This window comes from Choloepus didactylus, chromosome 1, assembly GCF_015220235.1.
Source record: "Choloepus didactylus isolate mChoDid1 chromosome 1, mChoDid1.pri, whole genome shotgun sequence".
NCBI classification, from domain to species: Eukaryota; Metazoa; Chordata; class Mammalia; order Pilosa; family Megalonychidae; genus Choloepus; species Choloepus didactylus.
The window spans coordinates 145,610,544-145,628,657 of record NC_051307.1 but is presented as its reverse complement, the minus strand read 5'-3'; the positions used below and the strand labels follow the sequence as shown (position 1 = coordinate 145,628,657).

Sequence of the window (18,114 nt, the reverse complement as noted above, 5' to 3'; positions counted from 1 at the left end):
TATGATGATGATGATGATATGACCTTTTCTTGCAGGGTTCAGAACAATGCTTTATTTTTATGTTTTGAGGGCAGAGTGAGAATTCCTTTTCCAACTCTCCTCACATCTGATATGAGACAATAGTAATTGCACAGTAATGTAAGAGACTACAGAATTGCTAACTGGTAGCAATATGACTCTCTGAATCTCACCCTCTTGGGGTGGGGGTGGGGGATTGGTGAGCAGGGAAGAGAGATTCCTCATATCTATCTTTTATATTTAGGGATTGAGACAATTCGTTCTTTACTCCCAGTCTCCTAGATAGAAGTGAAAATTAGAAGTTATTTAGCTTTCTGTGTCTGCCTTGTCCTCTCACATCTGACTGAAATTGTTTGTCTTTTCTACTGGGTTACAGTATGCCAAGTCCTTGAACTTGTTAGGTCTTGAAGCAGCAATTTTTACTTAAGTTACAGATAGCAAAAATAGCATCATTTCCTGAAAATGCTTTATTCATACATTGTTGAGAAAATGTCCATTATTAAAGAATAGGTGTCATGAAAGGTAAATTTATGATTCTTATACAAATACATAATGAACATATGTCAAGGATTATATTGAACTCATTATTAATGAGGGAGCCAGTAAGATTACAGTAAGAACCAGTTAGAACTGTTTCAGAGGAGAGTTCCAAGAACCCTACATGTATAGGGAGTAAGGAATGCTGAAATGAATGTACAAATAGACACAAAGTGGGTCTCTCCACAGGGCAATAATCAATTGCATTCTACTAGACACATTTAATTTGTATTTCTATGGAAAATAATAATTTGTATTATTATTGGTTTTCTACAATTTACTGAGTTGTAAAATAGCTCAAATTTAAGTTCTTAAAGGTAGAAAGAAACCAGATGTATGAGCTGAACAGGACATCTATGGATTATGGAATAATGGCCCTCCAAAGTTATCCATGTCCTAATCTCCAGAACCTGTGAATACGCTACCTTGGATGGCAAAGGGGACTTTGTGGATGTAACTAAGTGGAGGATCTTGAGCTGGGGAAATTACCTGGATTATCCAGGTGGGCCCAGTTTAATCACAAGGGTCCTTATAAGAGGGAGGAAGGAGGGTCAGTATCAGGGAAGGAGATGTGATGACAGAAGCAGAAGTCAGAGTGAGACAATCATGAGCCAAGGAATGTGGGCAGCCTGTAGAAGCTGAAAAATGCAAGGAGCAGATTCTCCCTTAGAGCCTCCAGAAGGAGTGTAGCTCTACCAACACCTTAATTACAGCCCCATAGGACCTGTTTTGTTCTTCTGACCTCCAGAGCTGTAAGATAATAAATTTTTGTTGTTTTAAGCCATTAAGTTTGTGGTAATTTGTTACAGCATCAATAGAAAATGAATATACCCACTAATCTTTTATTGTTCAAAGTCTTTCACAATTTTTCCTGACAAGCTGAAAGCCTAACTGATGGAGATGGGGGACACTTAGTATCCTCCCCCAAATTTGGGCCTTGGCCCTGCCAATGAAGCAGTGATGTATATTAACTGAACTACTACTAAAGTATTTGTGGTGCATGCAAATTTACCATCTTGATTATGAATTATGCCAATGTTAAATAGCCTTTCTTCCCCAAGATCTCAGAGACTAGAGTGAGGGGAGGGGAGGTGAACTTGGGGAATATAGAATAGCAGAATGTTCTGGCCAAAGAACCTGGTCAAGAAGCCAAGTCATAGCCAGGGGAAACCAACCTGGGAATTAAAACTCCTGGGGATAATCGACAGAGTTACTTTCTTGTTATCAAAGGTCATGAAGTTGTTTGTTGAATACAACCTGAGTGCGAAATCAAAAGTCCAGTTTCCAGATCTGGCGCTGACACTACCTGTATGACCTCCGACAAGTTGCTTCTACATGTTATAAGCTTAGCTTCTTTGTTTGTAAAATGGCTATTATAATGACTGCCTTTCTGTGCCTTTCCAAGGCCACCATCATGCTCAGATGAAAGAATAAATTAACATTAAGGAATTGATTGTGATGCTCAAATAAGCAGTAAATTAGCATTAAGCAGTTGAAGGATTTGTAAACTGAAGCATTTGTGTGTATATATATATTTAGCATTTATATTTTATAGGCACAGATTTTATGGTACACAAATAATTGAGAAGTCAGCGTGCATGATCATCATAAAATCCATTCATTAAAGTCAACAAATATTTATCAAATAACTACTTGAAAGTTTAAGCATATGCTAGGTCCTGGCATTTTGGAAATGAGAAAACAACACCCTTGCCCTCTAAGAGATCACAGTAAAGTGAAAGAGACAAGTAACTTCAGTATAGAGTATTGAGTGGTAATACTTGAAGAATGAACAAAATGACATGGAAGCACAGTGAAGGTGACAATTAACTCTGATTTCAGTAGGACTCAGACTCAGATTAAATGTCTTAGGTACCCTATATATGCTAATAATAATGCTTAACAATTGTACAGCATTATAAGTATGTAAGGTCTTAATGTGACTTCTTGCCATGTTGCTTCCTGGGCTAAAGTGAAGAAAGAATTATTATACTCAATATTTTTTCCAATTGATTCCAGCAGAGAACAAGGGCAACTGCAAATCAATTAATTGTCTTCTTGTACTCTCTCTTCATCTTTATATCCCACTCCCTCTCCTCCATCTTCCCAATATTTCTCCATATTCCTTTCTCCTTCTTAGGCTTTCTAGCCCCAGAATCTTTGCCCAAGGCATTTCTTTGGCTGTATCTCAATGATATATAAAACATCATCACCCCCTGCAAGGAATCACAGTTCTTTAGCACCCTGTGAAGGGGACAATAGCATGGTGACTTCCATTGCTCATGTGAACTGCCCTTTCATGAAAGAGCCTGAGGCTGGAACCAAATGCATGAAGTGGCTCCTGAAATCTTTTTCATTCCTTTAGTTCACTTTTTAAAAGACTGGATTATAAAATGTATGCAGAAAAGGGTCCACTTAAAAAAAATATACTCCATGCTAAAATTTTTATAAATCAAGTACACCTGTGTAACCGGTACCCAGATCAAGAATTCCAGCTCCTCAGAACCTCTGCTGTGCCTCCTTCCAATCCCTGTGCATTCTTGTCTCTACAATTAATCAACACCTATGCACATGCTACCTTACAACATCTCTTTAGCATAATCTTTGTATTTTGTTTTGTGTTAACTTTCTTTGGGTCCCAGCCCCATAATATCTAACTAGGAACTCAAAGGTATATTTTTAATGAGCTTTAGGTTTTAGGTGCCTCTGATTATTGTAACAGGAGCTATCTTAAAATCTTCTTAGCAAACAGCCTAAAAAAAAAAAAAAATGGGAAAAAATTAACAAAAGGCTTGCAAGAAGATCTCTACACTAAAGACTATAAAACTTTGCTGAGAGAAATTAAGATTTACTTAAATGGGAAAATATACCATGAATGGAGAAATATGTTATGGATTCTAAGATTCACTATTCTTTTTTTTTTTTTTTTTGCAAATTTTATTGCGATATATTCACTTACTATATAATCCATCCAAAGTACACAATCAATGTCTCAAAGTGTCATCAACTCATTGTGCAATCATCACTTTCAATTTTAACCATTTTCATTGCTCCAAAAAAGAAAAATAACAGACATAAAAAAAGAAAACCTCAAACACCTCATGCTCCTTATCCCCGCCCCCCTATTACTGACCCCTAGTATTGGTGTGGTACACTTGTTACTGTTGATGAAAGGACATTAAGATATTACTGTCACCTATAGTATGTAGCTTGCATTAGGTACTTTTTCCCCATATACCAACCTATTATTAACTCTTTGTACAAGTGTCTTACAGTTGTACAATAACTTATTTATATTTGTAATGTTAACCTTAAACAACATCCACCTCAAGGTTCACTGTGTTATACAATCCCATATTTAAACCTTTAGCTTTCCTTCTGGTGACATACATGGTTCTAAACAACTTCTTTCAACCAAATTCACCTACAATTCAGATCTATTACTTATAATCCCAATAATGAGCTACCCTCACTCTATTCATTTCCAAACATTTAAGTTCTACCTCGTTAAAAATTCTGTACATAATAGGCAACTGCTCCCCGTTCTCTAGCTTCAATCTATCTCTTATGACTATGAGTTTACATATCCTAGGTTATATTATATAATAGATTCACTATTCTTAAGCTGTCAGTTGTCTCAATTAAAATTCCAGCAGGCTTTTTTATGAAGAATGGCAAGTTCACTTTAAAATTTTCATAAGGAAATGCAAAGGACCCAGAATAGCCAAAACAATCTTGAAAAAGAAGAACAAAGTAAGAGGACACATTTAAGACTCATGGTAATGCTTAAGTAATTAAGACAGTGTGGTTTTAGCATAGGAATAAACAAATAGGTCAATGTTACAGAATAGAGTCCACAAATAGATTCACTTGTATGTTGTAATTGATTTTTGAGAAAGGTGCCATGTAATTCAATGGCGAAAGAAAAGTCTTTGAATCAACTGGTACTAGAACAATTGCATAAATGTATGGAAAAAAATGAATCCTAACCCTTACCATATGTCACATACACAAAGATAATTTGAGTTGGATTACAGACCTAATGTAAAAGCTAAAACTATAAAGCCCCTAGGAGAAAACAAAGGGGAAAGCTTCACGACTTGGGGTAGGCAATAAGGACACAAAAAGCATGATCCATAAAAGAAAAAATGATAAAGCATAATTCAACAAATTTAAAAACTTTTTTCATTAAAGCACTCCATTAATAAAATGAAAAGGCAAGCTACAGATGGGAAAAAATATTCACACTTGATATATATGACAAACAACTTGTATTACGAATATAAAAAAATCCAATAAATAATATAAAGATAAACATGGGCAAAGTCTTGAATTGATATTTAACTGATAAAGATATCCAAATGGCCAATAAGCAATGAAAAGGCATTCAACATCAGTCATCAGGTATGTGAAAATTAAGACCACATTGAGATACCATTTCATACCCCTAGGAATGACTAAAAATCAAAAACAATGACACCAAATGTTGGTGAGGATGGGAAGCAAGAATTCTTGTGCATTGCTAGTGGGAGTGTAAAATGGTAAAACCACTTTGGACTTGGAGAAATGAAGAACTTAGGCAGTTCCTCAAAATGTTAAATGTAGTTTCTCTGTGATCTAGAAATTCCATGCCTAGATATTTACCCAAAAGAAAGGAAAACAATTGACTACAAAAAGACTTTTACAATAATGTTCATAGCAACTTTATTCATAATACTCCAAAACTGTAGACAACCCAAATGCCCGTACAAGAATAGATAAATTTTGATGCTTCCATACAATGGAATGCTACACAGAAAAAAGAAAAAAAAAAAAAAAAGAACTAATATACACAGCAATATAATTGACTTTAAAAACATTAAGTTGAATAAAAGAACCTAGACACAAAAGTGAACAACTGTATGATTCCATTGATTTGGATTTGAATAACAGGAAAAAGTTATGGTGATAGAAATCAGAATAGTAGTTGCCTAGAGGGGGTTGGGATTTACTGGATAGGAACCCAAAGGAACCTTTTGGGGTAATGGAAGTGTTCTACTTTGATCAAGGTGTTGGTTATACAGATGTACACATTTGTCTAATCCGTTGAATTTTACACTTTAGATCTGTGCAATTCACTGTAAGTAAAATTTATCTCAATTAATGGAAAATAATGTTTTAGCAGACGTTCAAACAGATGTCTGACAAGCACAAAGACTTTTTTAAATGTATTAATTTTTTACTATGTACTACATTTATAAGGCTAAAAACAAAAAGCATTAAAAAAAATCACTCAGGAAAACAAAAAGAAACAGTAAAAATTCTGACTTCCATTCTTCTCCCTATGCCCAGTTTCCCCATCCTATTGGCAACTTCTATTCTCAGTTTCTTATGTATTCTTCCTCACACTTTTTATGCAGAAAAATAAATTTTCATATAGGGTGATATAGTCCAAGAAAACATGGTGTTAAATGTTAAATACCCTGTTGATAGTTGCATAGCATTAGAACTGTTGGCATTTGAACTATGAATAGAAATGATAGCATTAGAATTATTAGAAATATTAGCAGTAGAAGTGGAGGTTTGCTGTCCTATTTGGCCAGATTTTCACCCAAACTGGGGTTGTCATAACTTTTCAAAGCACAATTTCTGGAAGGTTTTTACATGCTGGCAGGCTTCCTTGGGTAGTCAGGTTAGAAATGCTCTTTTTGGCCAGGACTCTTGCTATTCCTAACTGCTGAAGCCATCGTTTCTCTTTAAAGGCACTGCAAGAGAGTGAGACAATTTATAGAGAGGTCCAATCTTGTACCAATATACAGCTAAAAGGATGGAAATCTTCAAGTTGTATAGTTTGGCTAGTTTATCTTGTCACATGTGGTAGGATGTAAAATAAGAAATGGGAATCTTTCTAAAACCAGTTCCTTGAGAAGCAGTGGGACTGATGTTTTCCCAAGGCAGTACTAGAAGTTTAGAACCCACAACCAAAAGCAGAAAACCATGCAATGCCATGTAGAATTCTCTGGGTTGAAACTTTTCTTTCTGTCTTCCTTTAGACACCCCTGTACATGATATCCTCCCTGACCTCTTTTCCCTTCTATCCAACCCACCACCACAAACACATTAGGCTTTTTAAATCGATAAGGCATTGGTTCTTTGATAGCCTTTAACTGAAATGCAGTGAAGCTTAGTGTTTTATGATAGTTATTCTCTGACTATATACTAATAAAGACTGGCAAATTTCAATTATATGATGACTCCTACTTTGTAGGATGCAAATGATTGACTTCAGAAGAGTTTTACTTCTCATTAAATGTTGTGGTCCTCAAATCTTCTATCCTTCATCTTCCTCTTATTCTGCACCCTCATCTTGGGAGATCTCATTTACTCATTGCTTAAAATCCCATGACCATGACTCCAAAACCTTGATCTTTCTTAAAAGTTACGTATCTCTAATTACCAAATAAAAATATTTGATTATTGGACATCCCACAAACACTTTCAATTTAACATGTCTTTTATCTTCTTTCTAAACTTGTCACCCTTCAGTATCCTTGTTCTAATACAGTGGTTTGTTGTCTCTCATTCTCCAAAGCTAGAAACAAAATTCAATTCCTTGCTCTCTTTCCAATCCTACATCCAATTGGTGACCAGATTTGTAGATCATGGCCTGTCACCTCATCCCTAATTACTACTTTACTAGTCCAGATTTCTACTGCCTCTTGCTTCTCTTAGTACAAAATCTAACTCTAGTATAGCCCTTCCATGCCTTCAATATCACTCCTTTTCAGTGACTCTGCCATACATCTCCACCAGATTTGTCTTAAAAAAAAAAAAGAAAGAAAGAAAGAAAGAAAGAAACCCACAAAAAAACTGATTATAGGATTTCCCTGAAAAAGGAAAACTTCCGTGAGCTTCCAACTCACCGCCTACCTCACAGAAAGGAAATAAAAAGTAAACTCTCTTCTGGAGCACACAGATCCTTCTGTTTTAGTGCAATTTACCTTGCCATTCTCATCTCCAGACAATTTCTTCCTATCCCCAAAAGTGCCTTTTGAAAATTCTGAAAACTAAATTTCTTACTTCCCTTTCACAAAACAGTGCCTTTGCCCATGCTGTCCCCTCTACCTGGGTCCCTTCCCTTACCACCACCCCTTTGTCTAGCAAAGTCATGTAGCTCTAAAGGGCTTTTCCCCAATCTATTGGAAGCAACCTTGCATAAAAGTAGCTTAGTGTCTGGAACATTTGAACTAGCTCCGAGTCTGCCTGACTCATCACTAATGCTCCAGATTAACTTCTTGCTTTACCTCAATTGTTATGTCACCCTGGGCCCTTTAAACTGGGTTAAACCATCCATTCTGTCCATAAAATCAAGTTTTAAACCTTCAAGAAATCACTTAGGCACCTTTAGCCAGTCCTCATACTCTGCAGCTATTACTAACCCTATTTGGTTTAAAGTCCTCTCTCTCTCTGATGTATGTCCTAACTCCTTTTAAGCTCAGAACTTATTCTGATTCTCTCCCTGGGATTTGAACCTTGGCTTTGCTGCTTTCATTTAACAATTGTATACAGAGAACTTATTATATGCACCATTCTATGTGCTGGAGATTCTAAAAGTGAAAAAAACAGAATTCCTGGGTCCTCATGGCGCTTACACTCTAGTTTGGGGAGACAAAAAGCAAAGAGAGGGTTAATAAAATCACAGACTGCGATGAGCACTTTGAATAAAAAGGAAGCAGAGTTGGAGGAAGGGAGTAAAGGCTGGTATCTCCCAAGTCAGTTGCTGCTCTAACTGTCCTTGCCTCTTGGCCAGACACAGTCCTGTGAATGTGTGAAAAAGGCTAATTTAGGTCTTTTGTCCTGGAGTCATCATTTCGTGGGTTCTTGGCACTCACCCAGGGGAGGCAGAGGTACTTATCGGGAACAAGAAGCACACACAACTTTAAGGCTGCCCTGATAACAGCAATATTTTGCCTCCACCGGTTGGCACTTACTTGGGCTCTCTGCACACTGTGCCCTTCTGCAAATATGTCTATAAACTCCTGAGAAGGCCTCAGAACGCCCAGAGCTGCCCATATCTCTCCAGAAGTGGGAGCAGAGCCCTGGGGGCTGTGCTGCTACAGCAGTGACCAGAAGTCTCCATGAGCCCAGAACTTCCTTCCTGCTTCATTTAATTCAAAAGACAAGAGTCATCCTTGCACCCAACCTGTCCCTCATTCCCTGCCATATACAGTTTATCACCAAATCCTGAATATTTCTCCAATTCACCCACTTCTCCATGATAAAGCCATTCCTATAGGGGAATCTATTACCATCTCTCGCCTTGACCTTTGCAATTGCTTCCTACTTAATTTGAAAAGAGTTGAGAGATATTTGATATATCACATATAATTGAACAGTAAATACAGTAAAACCCCTTTTATAGAAAAAAGGCATGCTAATATGCATATCTCACATACATAAATTGAGATACATAGAAGAGTTCTAGAAGACTATAAACCAAATAGTAATAGTGATGCCTTCTGGGGAGGGGAAGGAGACAATGAGAGAAAAGTGAGATTAGAGGAAGGAGGAAGACTTCCATGTTTTACCTTATATTTTTCCATGCTGTTTGTGTTTTACAGGGAGCAATTATTACTGTATTTTATAATTATGATTTTTTTTAAGGGAAAATATTCCATTGCCCAGTTGAAACCACTGTACCAACTCTGTCTGTACGCCATACGAACTTCTGCCCCACCTCCATATTTGTTTTCCTCCCCCCTCAAATTCTCCTCTGCTCCTAGAACCCCCAATAAATAGATCACTTATCAAGAGGAGTTTGGAGAGGACTTACTCCCACACTGAGAGGAGGGCTTAGTGGCCATGACCAGGCCATGCAGGTTTATTCCCTGTATTCACTTTCTAAGCTTGAGGCAAACACCCTCAGCAAATATAGTGGCTTGAATGTGGAAAGGGTCCCCTGCCCAATATCTTATACTTTTTATAAAGAAGAAAAATTGCTCTACTTTTATCAGGAGCACAAGGACCCATCTGAGTTACCATTTGAGATCACCATCTATTCTCAATGCTTTCAGTACTTGCTACCTTGTGGACCAGTGCCTCACATTTGAATCTTCACAAAGCTGGACTTCTCAGTCACGTAAACCTCACTGGAATTGGATGATAAGAGATAGGGAAGATGGCTTCCCAGCCATGCGTTGGAGATGTCCTTTGATCTGTGTAAAGCCCATACTGTCTTCTAGAGGCTGAGGAATGAGACTGTGTGAGCCTTTGGCCTCAGTCATTGTCATCTCCTCACCAGCCACATGCACTCTCCAACCCGGACTCACACTTGGTCTCAGCTAACTGTAGCAATATCATCTCTGAGTCAGCTCTAAGAGGTATATGTCCATGAATCTAAAGATGAAGTTCCTGAATGACATGTGGTCCAGCTAGAGCCTCTACATAGTGCCAGATATGGTGTCTGGAGTCCTGGTTTGGGAGTCCCTGAGCCCCCATACAATCCAGAACATCTATGGCTATTTTGCCCATCCTGACCCAATTCCCTGAGTCACCATCATGAAGAATTACACTGAGGTGCATCCCCATCTCCTGGTGATGATACTAGCTTGGTGATGATGGATGTAACCATTAAAATGATGCATGTCCACCCCTTCATGTTTGTGTCTTTTTGCACAAGAGCTGGACTAGACTTTTAAAGGTGTACTCAGACCACCTGACTGCATAGCTTGACTGGCCACTTCAGGTAGATATAAGTGCTTTCGTGGGCCACAATAGGCACTTTTTGGATGTTTGAAAAGAAGTTCATTTTTAACCTGCATCTGTTGATAAAACAAATCAGTATTGTCTGTCTTGTGTTTACAGCCTAATTTTAAGATTGGGTATATAATTTTTGCATTAATCATTTCCTAGTCTTTTCCAGAATTTTAGATTATCTTTTTTTTTATATATTCTAGTCAGAAATATCTTACAACTTACAAAGATTAAAGCTGGTAAGCAGTTTCTTCATTTACTGCCAACCTCATTATGTTCAATCGGATTTTTGCCTGTTTTACAGCCCAAATTACTCTTACCACTAGGTGGCAACAATCAGCCAAGTACTGTAGTAGAGCTGAAATAAAGACCAACACAGAAAGGTAACTAAAACAATTTAGTTTTGCTTTGTCTTTCCTTCTCATTACATATATTGAGTAGGGGAAAAAGCCACTCATAAATCTATACATCTACTGTTTTATTGGCATCCAATAATACTTATAAGAAATGAATGGGATGTAAGATCTAATTCAGTGGAATCTGATGACCATTATATAAAATTTTATCTTATGAAATGAATATGCCTGAAAAGTCCACTTCTGCTATATTTGCTCAACTCTTTAAATGTGATAATGGATTGCCTTTTTAATTTACCTTAAATATTAATGTCAATTCTACCACCCTATTTGATATTTATCTTCCTTTGTAACTACTCCCACCCCTACCCAAAAAGTCAGCTCAGGTTTTTATGTTCAGTTTTTCATTAAATTGTTCCTTTCTTTCCTTCCATTTTTATGGTCATCCAGTTTTCCATGATGCTTTTGATAGCTCCCACATTTCAAGTTTCCCTTTTCTCCCTTTGAACATAATTAATTCATAAGCTTAAAAAAAAAAAAAGCAAGGGAGCTTGCTAAATGATACAACTCTTTTCATTGTGTCTACTTTCTTCCTGAAAACTCCTGGAGTAAAGAAGTACACAGATTGGACTGGCAAAAAAAAAAAAAAAAAAAAAAAAATCAGTTCATTTTGTCCAACTACTAGGCTATGATGAGATCCTTGAAGCTGGGAGTTGCTTTATTGAACAACTTATACTATATGGCACGGAAGGACTTTCTGGATCATTTCTCACCCTAGATCCATCCTATTAAAAGTTTGCCCCTTGTATATTTAAAGAAAAAACATTACCTTGCCACAGCTAGGCAGAAGATTGCATTCTCTCTTGGAGTCTTCCCACTGTGCTCCGAGAAAGACGAGAAGGAGGACCTTAGTAAAAAGGCGGCACTGGGAGTTGCATAATAAAACGATGGGTGTGAATATCCCACTCTTGAAATGGGAGGAAGGGGTACTTGGGGGAGATATGTGTTTTTTATTAGCTTTTCTTTTTTACTAGCTGTAGCAGTAATTTTTTTCTCATTTTTTTGTTGATGACTCTGTAATTCAGAAAACTTATTTGCATCTACCAGTGGAGGAAATTTGAAATTTTCTCCTCTTGTGTCCTGTTGTGAAATTGTCAAAGGATTGACAGGTTTCCTACCTGTAGTTTGTTCCCTGAGGGGCAGTAACTTGCACGTAGTACTTTTTGAGTTCTTATGTCCAGCCTTATGCCAGCTCCTGGAGGTCATTTTTGGTTTGGTGAAGCCATCCACCACCACGATGTCACCAACTCTTGCCCCAAAGACCCTCCCTCCATAAAGTTGGCTTTTATTAAGGCCATGTCTCTGAGCTCTGAGGACCCATTGATTTATTTTAATATAAATCCTCATAGAAATTGAAATTTTTGGAAAGGAAACCGTGGACCAAGTTTTACTCAGCAAATATAATACACAGTCTTTATGCTTGTGTTTGAGCGCGATGGTCAGGGGAATTTGTCCTGCTGCATTTTTGCATTCCAGGCACAGCACGCTGCAGTTGACAAAGGCCTTCAGAATCAACAGTTGGCCCGTTTCTGCAGCTGCATGAATGGGGCATTTGGAGACATCTGCATGAAGGGCTTCATGGCACCATGTTCGATAGGGGTGAACACCAACTGCTTCATTGGGGTGCACACCTTGCTTCAGGGCCCATTCAGTGAGCTCAATGTACCCATAAAAGGCAGCGATGTACAGAACTACCCTTTTCTGATACCTGAATAAATGAAACAAGTGGGAGTGGGGTTGGGGGGGGGGATTAGTAATACAGGAAACAGACCAAATAGTTACAGTAAATATTCATGAAACACTCTCGTTAAAATATTTATTCCTTCCCAACTTTTATCTAAAAGGTTTTTCAGAAAAGGCATATGGTAATGTACTGGTTAAATTTCATAGGTGCTATTTATACAGATTATCCTACCATACACATATAAATAATTCAAACTGATTTCTTTGGAGTGGTTTTTTTTCTCATGAAACGCAAATGCTCAGGAAAGATATCAAGCTGTATATTAAATGGGAAATACTGGAAGAAATTCAGCACATTTTATAAATTTGAAAGTTTTGTATGTTTGTTTGCTTTGTCATTTCTAATAATCCTTATTTTCTGGTTTCTCAGCATCTCTACTGCTACCCCAATCCAAGTCACCATTCATGCTCCTCCCCATTGCCACCAGTGCCATAGCCTCCTAACTGGTCTCCCATCTCCTCTTGCCCCCTACAGACTCCTCCTTACACAGCACTCAGAGTGATTTTTTTATTCCATAAATTGGAGAGTACCTATCCTCTGTTTCAAACCCTCCAATAGCATCCCACTGCAATTTAAATTCAAACTGTTCACCTTGGTCCACATGGCCCTTCATCATCTGCCCTCTGACCCCCTCTCCTCTCTTTCACTGCACTGGAGCCAAGCAGGCCTTCCTGTTGTCCTTTCAACATCTCAGTTCACCCCCATCTCAGGACCTTTGCACTTGCTTTTCCTATTCATGGAATGTTCTTTCCCCAGTTCTCCACAGTGGCTGCCTTCTTCCAATTGGAGCTTTCCCAACCATCCTAGCTATAAAGCACTCACCCCCTGTGCCAGTTTGGACATATGTCCCCCAAAATGACAGGTTCTTTAATGCAATCTTGTGGGGGGCAGATGTATTAGTGTTGGTTAGGTTAGAATGTTTTGATTAGGTTGTTTCCATGGAGATGTGACCCACCCAACTGTGGGTAATACCTTTGATTAGATTATTTCTATGGAGGTGTGACCCCGCCCATTCAGCATCGGTCTTGATTAGTTTACTAGAGCACTATTTGAGTTCAGACAGAAGGAGCTCAGAGCAGGTGCAGCTTACAGAGACATTTTGGAGTATGCCATTTTGGAATGCAACCTAGGAGCAAGCAGATGCCAGCCACATGCCTTCTCAGCTAACAGAGATTTTCCAGACACCATCAGTATTCTTCAGTGAAGGTACCCTGCTATTGATGTCTTTGTTTGGACATTTGCATGGCCATAATACTGTAACTTCGTAACCAAATAAACCCCCTTTATAAAAGCCAATCCATTTCTGATATTCTGCATAACGTCAGCATTACCAAACCAGAACTTCCCCAAATATCACCCTGCCCTCTGTCTAGTCACTCACTATCCTGAAACATTTTCCACAGCATGCCTTACTATCTAAAATTATATTATTTGCTTATTTACATGATTATTATTATCTGTCTCCTCCTCCTTGAAGGCAGGAAACCTATTTACTGCAGTATCCTCAGTCCTTAAACAGTTCTTGGCACATAGGAAGTGCTCAATACTTTTTGTTTGACTTAAAAGACATTTTAAGTAAAATGATGAAATCTGAGAGGCTCTGATCTTTCCTAAGTGCATATAAAAATATCCACTCTGGCAGGGTTGTCACCCCCATTGAAGACGGAGGCAGGTAGCCTGGCATCATCCAAAATTTACTGCATGTAGCTAACTCTCCTGTCCTTGATTACTTCTTTACCACATCATATTTTGAAGTGTATGAGGCTTCCCATGTAATTTTCCCCAGAGCATGTGGGTCTCTGAGACTCTGACCATGAGATTATAGCTAATTAGAGTTATAAACTAAAACATTGGGGAGAACCTAAGATGGCGGCTAGGAGAGACAGAGCAAAAAAACACCTCCATGAAAATTACTAGATAAAAGCCAGAAAGTGACCCAGAACACCAGTTCCAGTGATGCACCGGCTGGACAAGGTCTGCTAAATCCACAGGGACCCTGCACTTGGTGAAAACAGGAGTCTGCATTCTGAAACAAGTGAGTAAGCCTGCTGAATATCTGGCAGCCAAGCTACAGTGTGGGGAAACCATGGGTTGGCGTTTGGAAGCGGACAATTCTTTTTTAATAAACCCAAAAGCGGCTGCAGATACAGCAGCAAGAACTACACAGTGAAGCACGGCAGGAATGGGCTGTGCGAACACCTCAATATCTGGCGTGGAAGATAGCCTCTCGCGCACCCGCTGCTAATTGTCTTGGAGCAAGGAAGGCAGAGGTGAGCCAAAAGGGGAAACTAAGCACTCCCCTTGCAGCCATCTTCCCGACGGGCTGGGAATGCTCCTGCCTGGCACCAGTGCCACAGCCCAGAGCCACACCAAAAAACCCAGTGTGACAGGAAGTGTTTCAAGCAACACATGCACACGCCACAATATCGGGCATGGACAATAACCTCTCATGCACCACAGCTAATTGTCCCCAAGCTGGGAAGCCGGAGCTGTGCGAAAAGGGAGCAATTAACACACCCTATACAGCCATCCTTACAGCAGGCTGGGAACACACCTACATGGCCCGGCGGCCCAGAACTTCCCTGAGGGTCAGCACACACTTGTGACATAGCACAACCTTCCCTCATCAGAGGCCCTAGAAGGGCATGGCTTGGAAGAGGGACCCACTTGGAAATCCCAGGGACCATACGCCAATACCAAGGACATGTGGTCAGCAGCAGAGACAATCTGTGGCGAGACTGAAATGAAGGTTTAGACTCTTGCAACAACCTTAAATCTCCAGGAACACCTGGGAGGTTTAATTATTAAAGCTGCCCTCCCTCCCGAACTGCTCAGACACTCGCCCCACATTCAGGGCGGACAGCACCAACAACACACCCAAACTTGATGCACCAATTGGACCCTACAAGAATCAGACTCCCACACACCACAAAGACAAAGTTGGTGAGAACTGACTTGAGGGGAATAGGTGACTCGCAGACACCATCTGCTGGTTAGTTAGAGAAAGTGTATGCCACCAAGCTGTAGATCTGACAAATTAGAGATTAGTCTTTGAATAATCATACATATCCTAAAAGAACCCTATCAAGTAAAGCAAATGCTAAGAGGCCAAAAACAACAGAAAATTTTAAAGCATATGAAAAAACCAGACAATGTGGATAACCCAAACCCAAACACCCAAATCAAAAGGTCAGAGGAGACACAGTACTTTGAGCAATTAATCAAAGAACTAAAGACAAACAATGAGAGCATGGCACAGGATATAAAGGATATGAAGAAGACCCTAGAAGAGCATAAAGAAGAAATTCCAAGAGTAAATAAAAAAAATAGATGATCTTATGGAAATAAAAGAAACTGTTGGCCAAATTAAAAAGATTCTGGATACTCATAGTACAAGACTAGAGGAAGCTGAACAATGAATCAGCGACCTTGAGGGACACAGAACGGAAAATGACACAACAAAAGAAAGAATGGGGAAAAAAATCAAAAAAATTGAAATGGACCTCAGGGATATGATAGATAAAACAAAACATCCAAATATAAGACTCATTGGTGTCCCAGAAAGGGAAGAGAAAAGTAAAGGGCTAGAAAGAATATTCAAAGAAATTGTTGGGGAAAACTTCCCAAACCTTCTACACAACATAAATACACATAGCATAAATACCCAGCAAACTCCAAATAGAATAAATCCAAATAAACCCACTCCAAGACATATTCTGATCAGACTGTCAAATACTGAAAAGAAGGAGCAAGTTCTGAAAGCAGCAAGAGAAAACCAATTTACCACATACAAAAGAAACAGTATAAGACTAAGTAGTGACTACTCAGCGGCCACCATGGAGGCGAGAAGGCAGTGGCATGACATATTTAAAATTCTGAGAGAGAAAAATTTCCAACCAAGAATACTTTATCCAGCAAAGCTCTCCTTCAAATTTGAGGATGGCTGATTCAAGAAATGCCTTCATGGTAATAACATTGAATACAAATGGATTAAACTCCCCAATTAAAAGATATAGATTGGCAGAAAGGATCAAAAAATATGAACCATCAATATGTTGCATACAAGAGACTCATCTTAGACACAGGGACACAAAGAAACTGAAAGTGAAAGGATGGAAAAAATATTTCATGCAAGCTACAGCCAAAAGAAAGCAGGAGTAGCAATATTAATCTCAGACAAAATAGACTTTAAATGCCAGGAAGTTATAAGAGACAAAGAAGGCCACTACATACTAATAAAAGGGGCAATTCAACAAGAAGAAATAACAATCATAAACGTTTATGCACCCAATCAAGGTGCCACAAAATACATGAGATAAACACTGGCAAAACTAAAGGAAGCAATGGATGTTTCCACAATAATTGTGGGAGACTTCAACACATCACTTTCTCCTATAGATAGATCAACCAGACAGAAGACTAATAAGGAAACTGAAAACCTAAACAATCTGATAAATGAATTTGATTTAACAGACATACATAGAACATTACATCCCAAATCACCAGGATACACATTCTTCTATAGTGATCACGGAACTTTCTCCAGAATAGACCATAAGCTGGGACATAAAACAAGCCTCAGTAAATTTTAAAAAATTGAAATTATTCAAAGCACATTCTCTGACCACAATGGAATTCATTTAGAAGTCAATGACCATCAGAGACTTAGAAAATTCACAAACACCTGGAAGTTAAACAACACACTCCTAAAATAAATGGTTTATAATGTAGAATGTAGGGGAACTAGTGATAGAGAGCAATTAATGAGGGGGGAATGATAACCCAATGAGAACAGATAAGCTGTCGTGGGTAAATTGAACGTTCTGGGAATTCCCAGGAATGTCTATGGTTTGTTAATTTCTGATGGGTCTGGTAGGAACAAGTTCACAGAAATGTTGCTATATTAGGTTATTTTCTTGGAGTAGAGTAGGAACATGTTGGACTCCCTTGTTACGGTCTGTTTGAAATGTTTTTTTAATTGTATGTTTAAAAAAATTTTTTTTTGTTATAGTTGATTTTAAAAAAAAAATAGTTAATTAAAAAAAAAAATGAAAAAAATATGCACAGCACCCTTAAGGAGCTGGTGGAAAATGCAGGGGTTTTGAGCTCCCCCACCTCAATGGTTGCTGATGTGCTCACAGACATAGGGGACTGGTGGTTTGATGGGCTGAGTCCTCTACCCCGGGACTTGTCCTTGGGAAGACTGTTGCTGCAAAGGAGAGGCTAGGCCTCCCTATAATTGTGCCTAAAAGCCTCCTCCCGAATGCCTCTTTGTTGCTCAGATGTGGCCATCTCTGTCTAGCTAAGCCAACTTGCCAGGTGAAATCACTGCCCTCCCCACTACGTGGGATCTGACACCCAGGCGAGTGAATCCCCCTGGCAACATGGAATATGACTCCCGGGGAGGAATCTAGACCCGGCATCGTGGGATGGAGAACATCTTCTTGAACAAAAGGGGGATGTGAAAGGAAATGAAATAAGCTTCAGTGGCAGAGAGATTCCAAAAGGAGCCGAGAGGTCAGTCTGGTGGGCACTCTTATGCACAATATAGACAAACCTTTTTAGGTTCTAAGGAATTGGAATAGCTAGCAGTAAATACCTGAAACTATCAAACTACAACCCAGAACCCATGAATATTGAAGACAATTGTATAAAAATTTAACTTAT

General features: G+C 38.8%; 1 protein-coding gene across 1 annotated transcript in view; it reads right to left on the bottom strand.

The window, feature by feature from the left end:
* Positions 1–5,391: 5,391 nt before the first annotated feature.
* ANKUB1 (ankyrin repeat and ubiquitin domain containing 1) overlaps positions 5,392–18,114 on the bottom strand; it is a 38,449-nt gene continuing 25,726 nt past the window's right edge. Inside the window, exons 5-6 of the mRNA XM_037827498.1 lie at positions 11,473–12,411; positions 5,392–6,299 (exon numbers count right to left, since the gene is read on the bottom strand). Of these exons, the coding sequence (XP_037683426.1) occupies positions 6,170–6,299; positions 11,473–12,411 (1,069 nt within the window). The 3' untranslated portion in view covers positions 5,392–6,169. The remainder of the gene's footprint in view (positions 6,300–11,472; positions 12,412–18,114) is intronic.